General features: G+C 42.6%; 1 protein-coding gene across 2 annotated transcripts in view; it reads right to left on the minus strand.

The window, feature by feature from the left end:
- Positions 1 to 12015, minus strand: part of VCAN (versican) — a 99356-nt gene that overhangs the window by 59409 nt on the left and 27932 nt on the right. For both annotated transcript variants that reach the window (XM_036403485.2, XM_036403486.2), the window contains one exon: positions 4973 to 5266. In XM_036403485.2, the coding sequence (XP_036259378.1) occupies positions 4973 to 5266 (294 nt within the window). The remainder of the gene's footprint in view (positions 1 to 4972; positions 5267 to 12015) is intronic.

The raw sequence follows: 12015 nt of genomic DNA on the forward strand, positions 1-12015 counted from the left end.
CTCTGCAGCTGTGGGGGACTTGACGAACGGCATATCTGAGAGAAGAACATAAATCTGCTTTCTTAGGAAGATCATAAAAGGCTGGAGAATGGCTGTCTGGGGGTAATCTCTTTGCACAGCTTCACCTTCACGGAGAGGCGGCCTGAGCAGAGCCAGCAGCCCTGCACAGGCTGTGCTCAATGCCCTGACCTTGGGATCCTCACCTGCCCAAAGGCATTTCCCCATTCTGACACTGGACTCTGAAATGCTGGAGCACACTGTGTTTATTATTTATTATGCCCAGCACTGTGCTTCTTCAGATATAAATTTCTTTTTGTTTTTTGGGTTTTTTTTTCCCCTTCAGATTGGCAATTCTGCTCCTCGTGCTTCGCCACGCCCGATGTCTTCATTATTCCGCGTCCGTTCCCAAACTGATCAGAAATCCACAGATCTCCCGTAACACAGCCCCTGACATCAGGCTGGAAATAATTCCCTCATCCAGGAAATAGCTGGGACACGCAGCTACCGACGGTTGCTGTGGAGAAGGACAGAGCTGCACGGCTATTCAAGGTTTTCCAAGCTAAGTCACATGCAGCAGAAGGGGAAGACAGCGTTCCTCCTGCCAGCTTCTGAGCTGTGCCCAGCAGCCTTTATCCTTTATCCTGCTGCAGGACAAGAGGAGCACTGTGGATGCTGCCTGAGCCTGCCATGGTGGTGCTGTAGGACGCCCCAAAGCCCTGTGGAGGTCATAATTTCCTATATTTCTCCTACAGAGCAGATTTTGAGCTTTAGATGGATGAAGCATCAAAGCAAGGGGGCCTCAGCCCCGAGCAGTGGCAGACTTGGACCCGCTCTCGACGGGGCTGGATTGGAGCAATCAAAGCAGCATGGACTCTCCATTCCTGAGGAACAGGCATGGCAACACCAGCCCAGAACTGGAATTTTCCAATCTCCTGCTAAAATTGAGCCGCGATGCCAAACCAAAGTGGTGTAACAAAAGAGAAGCAATAAAGGTGCATGAAACAAAGTCAAAATGAGAGAGGAAAATGGGAAAGAGAATGGGCAAATCCAGAGCGAAACGGTCAACACGTGTTTTGAGTCAAAGTGAAAAATGTTTTGCTGAAAGATTCGCCAAAACCAATACAGGTCTATGAAAGAATTCAGCGTTAATAAATCACTGTTGCTCAGCAAAAAGGGGGTTTGTGTTTCAAAAAATCCAACCACCTCTGTGTACAGAGCTCATCAACTTCAGCTTTGTCGCAGGTATGTAAGTTAAGAACCTGAATGCATTTTGATTAGTGCATTTCTGGAGTGCAATTTGTTCAATGGCTGCTGTGGGATAAAAAGGTCCATCCAAAATCAGCTGAAGTCTGTGACAAGATTTCTACGAAGTCCAGTGAAATAGCCCTGGAGGGACTGGGAGGCTGACATACAGGATTAAGTAAATCCCCTATAGCTCTCTGAAAGAACTAATTATTATATACGTATCTATTAAAAAGATACATTTTAAGCAATTTAAATGATATTCATCATCTTCTTAATGATGAAATATTTTCATCTCTTACAAATTAGCATAAGTGCTCAGCAGCACTGTTCTTTTTTTTTTTTTTATTTAAACATATTAACGTAAGTCCTATATGTTTACACTTGAAAAATTTTCCCTCTGATGATGGCCTCCAAGGAGCTGCAAGTACTTAATCATGTGTCTAACCTGAAACCTTTTCAGGCCCCATCAGATACATGATTAGGTATCTCTCAGAGAGAAATAAAAAAAAAAGAAAAGAAAAAAAAAGAAAGAAAAGGTCTGGCAAAAGCCTTGGAGGTATGAAATGAAACAGACAGATAATGTTTCAGAAACTTAGACCCATGTGGTTTTTGAAGAGTGAAAAGTACTTGTGATCAAAGGGGAGAAAGTTTCAGGGGTTTTTAACAAGGCTTTTATATTTTAAATCATGTATTATTAGTCTGGGCCACTCTTATTTTCATAAAGTCAAGACATTTCAAACAATGTAATTTTGTACCCATAACACTGCTGAAGTTAAAATTCTGAACTTAACTGTACTTTAAAAGTTGTCCAGGTTGGCTGCTCTACTGAAACTAGTGCATATAATTTTTAAATTGAATTTACTCCCTGTGTTTTTCATGTATTTCAATAAATATGATTCCTCTTTGAAAGCAAACAAAATGCTCAAAATACAGATTGAGGTTTCTTAAAACCACAAATTAAAATTAACATTTTGAGACTTTCCAGCAGAGACACCCATAATCACGAAACAGGAGTGAGGAGCCTGAGCAGCATGAAGGAGATATCCCCTTTCTCAAATGCACAATTTGTCTTTGTGAAGACAGGAACAGCTTGAATAAGCACAGGGGTGCTGTGGTGTGACTGCATGTCCAGGTGAGGAGGGAGAGGTGTGAGACACACACAGTGAGAGCTGTGAGCAGGGGTTTCACTGAGAGCCCAGGTGCTGGGCAGGACAGTTTTGTTGTCAGGCACTGTGGGAATCACTGTGTGAGAGCTTAATGCCAACCCCAAAGCAGGCAGAGCTGGGGGACAACAGATTTTGTGGTGGACCAAAACTTTGAAACTGAGATAATGGGAAATTTCGGAAGAAACTTCCAGACAAAGGATGATTTGAAACAAAGGGCTTAAATTCAAGCCTTCTGCTCTCATGCAGAGCCTGTTGTTTTTTGTGTTTTTTTTTTTAATCCTCTCCCTTTTTCTGCCCCAAAGAAGGGACTGGCTCCAAGGCCCCAGTGGGAGAGAGTGACTCACTCTGAAGCCACTGCACCAGGCAGCTGCTTGAGATGTGGAGGACCAAGATGCTGGGCAGGGAGTCTCATTACTCACCACTTGCATAAATCTTTTAGCAAAAGCAGTGAGGAGTCACAGCTGGCTCCTGTGAGATCCCAAGCACCTTCTGAGAGGGAGAGAGAGCTTTCAGTAACTTCTGAAATTTGTGGCACCCTGAAGGAGGGTACAGCATGACACCCCTGCATTTCCCTACACAAAGGCAGATGAGTCTGGCAAAACCTGAGTCCTCTAGCCAGCAGTGTTCAATTAATTCTGATATTCCATTGTTTGTAATTAAAAGTGCTGAAGAGCTGTTCAGCCTCTACCAAATTGTTTTGGTTCTGTTTAGTCTTATTTTCTCTTGTAAAAAGTTTGATAGTCCTGAATTGTCTATTCCTGGGCTGCAAAGTGATGAAATATTTATTCTTTATATACCAAGAGCAAGACTTCTCAGGAAAAGCCTTCATATAAAAGGCAACAACCCAATACCTATCAAGGTCACTTTTGGAACAAATGGTATGTTACCACAAACTGTGCTAACTAAAACTTCTGGAAAGAACATAGTAAATGCATATCTTGCTTGAAAGAGGCAAAATTCACAAAAACAAACAGAAGGTTGGAATTTGTCCTAACTAAAGACTAGATTACAGGCAAAATGTTCAGTTCTTACCCCAGTCTTTTAGAGGGACTTATGAAATACACCCTCATTAAAGTCTTTTTTATCCACAACACTTTAAACAGGTCATAAACAATTTGGAGTAGGAACAGAAGGAGTGATATGACAAAATGCTGCTCTGAAGATTAGAGCACAGACTCCTGAACTTAAGTCCTTTTTCCTGTAACCAGTTCCATTAGGACTATTTCCACATGCAAAGTTTGGAACATCATACACACAAACTATAAAGGAAAATTAAAACAACAAACCAACAGTGTCTGAGAACAGCCAGACCATAATGTTGCAGCAGATGTCGGGATTTGTTCTCAAAGAGTAAGATTTGCTCATAAATGGGTCTTCAGTGCCTGAGCTAGAAAGATCTGCAGCTGCAGTAAGTTCATTATCCACAAAAATGGGGACAGTACAAACTGCACATTTCAAGTAGTTCTGAGTTACAGTCACTGGACTGAGTCCAAAAAAACCTAAATATTCATCATTAATGACCAAGTTCTGAACTTTTAACTCAACACAATGTTAATGTCAGTCATGCTATTTGCAACAAGGAACTTCCTTGGACAGAGAGGCCTGCAGGGAAATAGTTGAGCTGTCCAACCCCCCTGTGCTGAGGCTGCAAGTCTCAGGGAAGCAGGATATTCAGCTGGGAAGCTGGTGAACCTTTTGGGACAACAGGAACCCATTCAAGGAGTGGTTGCACCATAACAGAGCCAGGTGGCAGGCACTGAAGACAGATGAGCTTACAGGGCAATATCTGACCCCAAAAAAATGCTGATAGGTGTGGAGGACATCTGGTTTAGATTGGTGATATCTACCATGTGAATGTGGCAAGAGCTTGAAGTGCCTGTGAAAATACCTGGAGGGAAACAAGCTGCAGTAAGAAAGGCAATTCAGACCACCCACTGGCCCATGAAACACTGAGTAGGAAAGAGAAAGAAAGTGATGGGACAACATGCCTGGGATCCAGAGATAGGCCCCAAATTACTGGCATTGAGAGACCTGAAAGTGGCCAGCCTTGTTTCATAGCCCGAGAACAGCTTCTCTTGCTCTCATCACTGGGGACAGAATATCCATTGTTCACCTTTAGGACATTTATCATGGAACCACAGAACAGATGTGCTTGGAAAGGACCTCCAGAGATCATCTAGTCCAGCCTCCTGCCAAGGCAGAGTCACCTGGAGGAGGTGACATGCCCAGGTGATCTTTGAATGTCTGTCTGGTGTCCATTGACAAGATGCAAAGATACCAAGGTGTGCTCGGGCACCAAAATACGGAGCACGCACAGACTCACGGTCAAAACACTGCTCAGGCTGAAAACTTACCTTAAAACTCTGCCTGTCTTCACCTGCCAATGTTACTTTAAGACATTGACAATGTTACTTTAAGACAACAATGCTTTAGTAGTTCCAGTTCCTAAAAACCCGCGCGCACCGCAAGAACCGACGCAAAACGCGCGGCAAAGGAACCGCTCCTCGCGGCAAGCATGCTGCAAACCACCACCCAGAAAACAAAAAATAATAAATGCTTACGTTCATAGCAGTAGGCATCAAACTTGCTATCGGGGTAAGGGAAGCCTGTTTGGTTCTCATAGCGATACAGGGTTCTCACCCCAAGCAAGCCTCCGCCGCACTGGGGCCGCGCCACCGAGGCCGGGTAGCGGACGCTGCCGTCCGCCAGCCAGCCGTAGTCACACTGGTCAAAGCCATTCCTCCAGGCCACGTAGAGGTTCCCCACGGAAGCCAGGACACCTCCTCGCTCCTCGCACAGCTCCCTAGCTTCCTCGAAGGTGAACTTCTGGGGGGCTGAGACGTGGACCACTTCATCTGCAGGAGGAAACAAAAAAAAAAAGAAAGGTGACAAAGGCTGACTAGCATGTTCCGCCATCAATCAATTGCAGAGTCCTGCAAGGTTGGGGATTTTGAGTGAGTATTTTTTTTCCTTAAAGAGAAAAATAATCAGATGGCTGTAAACCAAATGTTCCAGGCCTGGATTTGAAAGTTAAACTGCCACAAAGCATGAACATTTTTAAGCAAACTTTATGCCGTGAAGTACCCTGTGGCTGGACACTGACTCCCTTCCTTGGTCTCTAGAAGAGGTAACAGCAGCCATGAGGCTCCACTGTGACCCCTGTTAGAGTAGAATTTGCAGCTCAACTGAGTTAATTAAATCCAGTCCATCAGAATTTAAAGCAAATCTACTTCTGCAAGCCTTCTATCTGGCCCTTCTAGGCATTGCTAGAATCTCACTTCAAACACTCAAAGAACAGGAAATATTCTTCACAGGCTACTCTAGAGCAGTTTCTAATGTTGGATTTCCATCAGACTTCCTCTTGTCCCATTTGGAAACAAAGGTGAGGAAACGCACAAGACATGTTACATGCACAAAGCCCTCTTTGTGTGGAGAAGCTGAATTAGTCTACAATGTTGATAGCATAGTTCAGCTTCCAAGGAATAACAGTTTGTAAGCAATAGCCATCCAGTTGGACACTAAAACAAAGCAAATAGCACATCTAATATTTTGCTTCCAAGGTAAACCACCATTGTGCAGTTGTCTTGGTTGCCTCATTCACACAAACACTCTAAAGAAAAGACAAGCCTCTCATGTTCGTGTCCTGGGAATGAAGCAGTAAACTGACCCCTTTCCCAGTTTTTGCTTAGACTTCAGATTAAACCAGACAGACCTAAAATGAGATGCTGGTGCACAAAAATCAAAATATTTGTTGCAAGACAGTGATGCCCCCCCTCAGCCCCAGCAGGCCAGGACACGACAGCCGCTGTTGTGGAAAACACTGCTTTTCCACACCAGCCAGTCTGTCCTACCCTTGCACGGGTCTGAAGGGAGCACAGAAAAATGCAGACAGAAACTACATCACCCCGAGCAGTTCCATTCACATCAATATTACACTTGTTAGGGGCCTGAAAGGAATGCAAGTGTGAAAGGAGGCAGGGTGCCAGCTTTCTTTTTCCTCCTAGGTAGAGGCTCTGATTTGTTATTACAGCTGTAGCACCAATCCCATAGTGTAACTTCCTTTATGCACATTGTGTGCAGCTCCCAGCTTGGAGGTAGAGGGACAGATAAGGGAAGCAAAGAGCCATTTGTCCTCAGAATGGCTCATTCAGCTCTTCAGAGCACACAGAAAATGAGCATTTTTTGTTTTACATCCTTCTGCATCTGCCTGCCAGCTCTGCTGCCATGTCCAGCACAGAGTGATGGGTGCAGTTAATCCCACAGTCCTGTCCCAAAAGCAGCACGGTGAAACAGGGGAGCAAAAAAAGGTCTCTCCAGAGCAGCCCTCTCTGCTCTGAGAACTGTTCACTGATCCTCTCACAGCAGCCATGATGTATATGAAAATTAGTAGTTAAAATGCAATTTAATTGTAATTATTCAGCAGATATCAGTCCGGTTAGATGCGTGAGAAAAGTGAAGAAGAACAATGAATTTCCATGACTTCTGTAAACGAAAAAAAAAAAAATTGCAGGCAACCCCACAACACTCCTTCTGAAAGAAACTTATAGAATATACAGGAAAATGGGTAAACAGTGCAAGATCACTATAAAAGCAATTTCTCCATCAGGTGATTTGGATCACTGGCTTCAAATGGAGCTTGTACACCACATCATTAAAGTTAGTGCTATTTATTCATCTGGTCTGTCATCTGCACTCAGTTAAGGCAGAGAAACTAAGGGAGGGGTTAAATATTGGTGTAAGATTTCAAAATGCAGGGTTCTTCTTTAAGAGAGGTCACTCTGCAGAGAACTGACTTGCCCAAGCTGCACTTTCTAGGTAGAAGTCTGCCCCAGGTTTGCCTTGGAGTGTGCCTGTGTTTGCAATAGTGATAACCCTGCCCACTTAAAAGATGAGTGTCATACCTTTCTCTGCACTGAATATATTCTACTGACCCCACATGGGCTTATTTTGTTCATCTGTTAAAATCAGCTGCTGTCAAACAAACACCATCTTTGTCAATGATAGTTTTATAAAAAAACCAAACTAATTTAAAACAAAGGGAAAAAAAAGAAGAAGAAGAAAACACATACATATTTAAGGAAAAACACATCTTAACCAAAACAATCCAATAAGTGAAATCAAATGTATTTGACACCTAATTGGTATATTCAAGAATTTGTGACAATAGCCTCACAAAGAAGGCAAAAAGGCAGCAGGGCAATGAGCAAAATTCCATCATATACCAAGTAAATGTGCATTTATTTCAGGAATGCTAGTGATAAGATAAAGGGCAAAGATGTTAAAGCATGTAATCTTGTAATTGCTCTAGTTAGAGAGCATTTTTCTATGGTTCCACAATTCTTATTTCCAAAAAATGAAGTAAGGGGCAAAAGTCATACTGCAAATAGCAGTAAATTACTCTAGGAGCTATGACTTCTCAATTTGTCCTCCAGTTTTAGAACTGATTAAAATTCTCTGTGATTAAATGTGCACTTAATGTGCTTAATAATTGTTGGTATGAAATGTGAAAAACAAAAAAAGAGTTTAATAAGGGCCTTGCTTGATATGTGAATCCAGAAACACTTGAAAGTTTTTTTGGCTTCTGCAAGCTTCTCAAACAACCTTATAAAAAAATTAAAATATGTGAGTTTTCCTGGGGTTTCTTGATCTCCTTCCCTTCTAGCATGTGTCTGAAACATCCTGACTCCTTCAAAGTATCAAAGAGAAAAGGACTCAAGCCTTGCACAGAATCTTCCTCTAAAAAGTAAGAAAAGTAATTCTCAAGTTAATGAAATGTATTTAATCCATGCAGTCTCTACAATTTACTCCTGTTTTTGAAAGCACAACAGCTTCCATATTTGACAGGAGGACAGATCCCACTACACTCTTACAGTGTTTTTATTAAGATGACTGGAAGCCCCTCAGTTTCCCAGCCAAAGCCCTGAAACTGAGGAAATTAAAAGGAAAAACTCATCTGCTCGATAAACAAATGACATAGCCACCAACACCAGGCAGGGAAAACTCAATTCTGTGTGTGTTAAACAGCCACGTGCATTGTTTTTATAGCTGGAGCACACCCTGAGTAACTCAGCAATACTCTGCAGGCAAAGCCCAGGGCTTAGGCCAGGAGATGAAAAAAAGTGGTTCAGCAGTACCAGGGGGTGGGGTGGAGAACGTGACAGTGTTTAGGCTGCAGACAATAATGTAATGTGTGTTATTGCTGGCTCCCGTTCCAAACCAAGCCTCAGGCTGATGGAGCGGCCTCAGCGGTCACTGCGCTCCAAGAATCCCCAGGATTTTCCTCTTACATGTGTTTGTTTTGCTTGGTCAAAGGAGATACCTGATGAAAGTCAGGCTTTTTCCATCTCTTTACAAAACATTGGGGCAGATGAAGAAGTCAGATTTTTCTCTTGAAGACAAAAGACGACTCACATGCAATCCCCGAGGAAAACATTGAAGTTCTACAAGAATCAGTTCTAAAAATCTTATCAGCTGATTTTACAGCAAGTTTAATTGCTTTGATTCACTTTCTCTCCTCAGGAGATGTCTGGGTGAGCTGGGCACACTAGTAGATGTGAATGTCGTGAATCACACAACTTAAAAGCAAGGTGGGAAGAAGGGCAGGCTAGAACCAAAGCCAGGGGCCAACACACAACTGTGTTGACTGGGGTGGTGGCTGATGTTTGGACTTAATGATCTCAAAATTCTTCTTACCCAGCCTTAATGATTCTGTGATTCTGTGATTATTACTGTCTCATCCAGAATTTGGTGTTCATGAGCTTTACCTTGTGGTCAGGCACTCAGATTCTGTACCCCTCAAAACCATCCAAAGCCAGGCATTAGAAAATGCAGAGGGATATTGATTATATGAAAAGTTAATCATTCCCACGGAAGAAAATGCTTAACTCTCACAATTAAAAAAAAAAAAAAACAAAAACAAAAACAAAAAAAAAAAAACCACCAAACAAAAACAAACAAACAACCCCCCCCAAAAAAAGCCAAAAAACCCCCCACAAAACAAAGAACCAAATCAACAAAACAAAACAAAAAAATCAAAACCAAAAAAACCTAAAAAAACCCCAAAAAAACAAAAAAAAAGCCAAGACAAAAACTTTGCCTTTTCATTTTAGTTCCTCTGTGATAGTTTCGTTTGAGGAGAAGAAACACTATCTCCCACTAAGAATTTGGGAGCTACCTTTTTTTTTCCCCTTTTTTTTTTAGCATAATGTGCCTGTGGTGAACTCCAGATCTATTCGTTTATTCATTTGTTTCTGAGAGTTGGAACCCACCAAGTTCACCAAGCAGAGATGTCCTTTGGGAGTGTTAGAGCTCCTGGATTCTGTGACTACAGCTGGGTAGAGATAAAACCCTGGGTCACAGACAAAAGCTGGCTAAGAGTGACAAAATGGCATCTTTTTTGATGTTTTATAGAGCATTCTAAGGGCATCTTCTCACCTGCACCTGTAACCTGTGGTTACTGCTCCTCACCTGGACACAGGCAGCAGGTCAAAGTCCAGGCAGTCATGAGGCACTGCCATCACAACTTTCTTTTCCTCAAAAACATGGAATCTGTTCAAAACTTCATTCCTAGGACATGGTCAAGTGTGCAAAGAGGCAGGAATGACCACTTTGAGGACTAAAATATTTACCCTTGTGACTTCAGGACCAAGAACTTCCTCATCCCCCTCCTCTCTTTCTCTGCTGCTCAGGGCTGGTTCTCTGACACACCAGGGTAATAAAGAGGTGTCCTTAACAAAGTCACTAATTACCAAAACCACTCTGCAGGGCTGGAAAACCACAAACATCTAAGCAGCTTGGTTCAACTTTAAAGCAGGAGGCTGGACAAGATGAAGAAATCTTTTTCTCTTGCACGTCAGAACAAGTCATTTGATTCCTTTTGATGCACAAGCAGCAATGGTTTAACTAAACTTTCCTGAATGTCTTGAGTCTATTCTGTGCAGACCCATTGGCTGAACAGGAATCCTCTTGAGAACTTAAACCTGCATGAGGGGTGAAGGCTGGATAAGTGTCCAGTAGAATGGAAGAGATGATAATTCTACCCTATGCCCGGAACTAGAGAAAAAACCTGATTTTCTCTGTGTCCCACTTTTGAAACCTAATCTACTTGCTCCAGAATCAGAATAGATCCCAGAGAACATCTTTAGCTCCCCAAAACACAGAAGAAACTTCTCACCTGAGGCCACATTTTAGACTATGATTCCTTTAATCATGACCATCGCTCTCACAGAAATTTCCATGACAACAGCAAAACCGCATGAGAGTAGGTGGAAAGTATTCAAAGGACATCTGGTTTTGGTTTTTATCCTTCTTCTCTGCTCTCCCTGTGGTGGGGGGGAGGTGGTGCATGGAAGGAGGGCTGCACAATCCTCCCCACAGACACCCCAAAAATAACTCTGTTAGCATGAGGGCCCCATGTGCACATGAGGGAGGCTTGTCAGGCATCCATGGGCTCTGATGGGCTCTGGCCAGCAGACAATCCTGATGGGGTGGCTTGTGCACAAACCCACCCCACCAAGCGGGCTTTGGTGGTGGTTCCATCTCCATCTCAGACACCAAATAACCACACGCTGCTTGCCTGAAGAGTTCAAACTCTTCCTCACCCATCACCCATCTCCATCCAAGGGATCACATCACAGGAGACACCCCTTCGGCTGGTGGTGTTAAAGGATCCTCATCCAAACCTTTGCAGCTCCATCACTTTAAAATCTTTACTCATAAATCACTTCCTGCAGTTAAAAGTACCCTGAATGTTTCTGCTAGTGCTTGGTACACTGAAACAAGTGATGAAATATGAGGAATGTAAAACAGTTTGTAATAAAACGCCATGCCTGGTACCTTTTTAATGATACTTTGACTCCAGGTTCTCATTTTTATCTCCAGGAGCTCAGAAATTTTCAATCCTTCCCACAGTTATTCTTCTGACTGTCGCAGCAAAACTCATACTATTTAAATTAGAATTGTGCAGTCTTTAATCTCTCTGACTTTCCTCAGAACAAGGAAATGGCAAGAGTTAGCCTAGATAACTGGTTTCAATTTAAGCTAATAGTTTGTGATTTAAGGAGAAATCCATGTCTCTGGCTAACTTCCTGATTCCACATGGCCAAAAAGGAATAAAATCGAGATGGAGTTGCTCCTACAAATCCTCAGTGCAGATACCCAAATTAGTACTGCAAATTCAATGCACATTTATTTTAAAATGTATTGCAAGAATTCCCACCACCATTTATGGCCTTCTGGGGTAATAGACCAACAGCAGCCAACAGACCAATAAGTGTTCAATGACTTCCATGGTGAGACCCTCGTTATTGCCCAAATTTTGATATCATTACTCAGGCTTGTGCCATGAATAGTCATTCCACTGACACAGACCCTCCAAATAAGGACCTCTTTAGTGCAAGCAAGTCTAATAGACTTGGCATTGAATCATGGCTGGGTACACAGATATGAGCTTTAAAACTCACATGGAAAAAGTTGTATTTAAGCACACCCTAAGTGCCATGGATTCATTTTGCTATGATTTAAGCTAAAGGTCACACCTTGTAGGATTAACCTTTGGAGAACAGGGCCATCAGAAATCTGGCACAATTTTAGCTGTTGATCTGTA

The sequence above is a fragment of the Molothrus ater genome, chromosome Z, assembly GCF_012460135.2.
Source record: "Molothrus ater isolate BHLD 08-10-18 breed brown headed cowbird chromosome Z, BPBGC_Mater_1.1, whole genome shotgun sequence".
NCBI lineage: Eukaryota > Metazoa > Chordata > Aves > Passeriformes > Icteridae > Molothrus > Molothrus ater.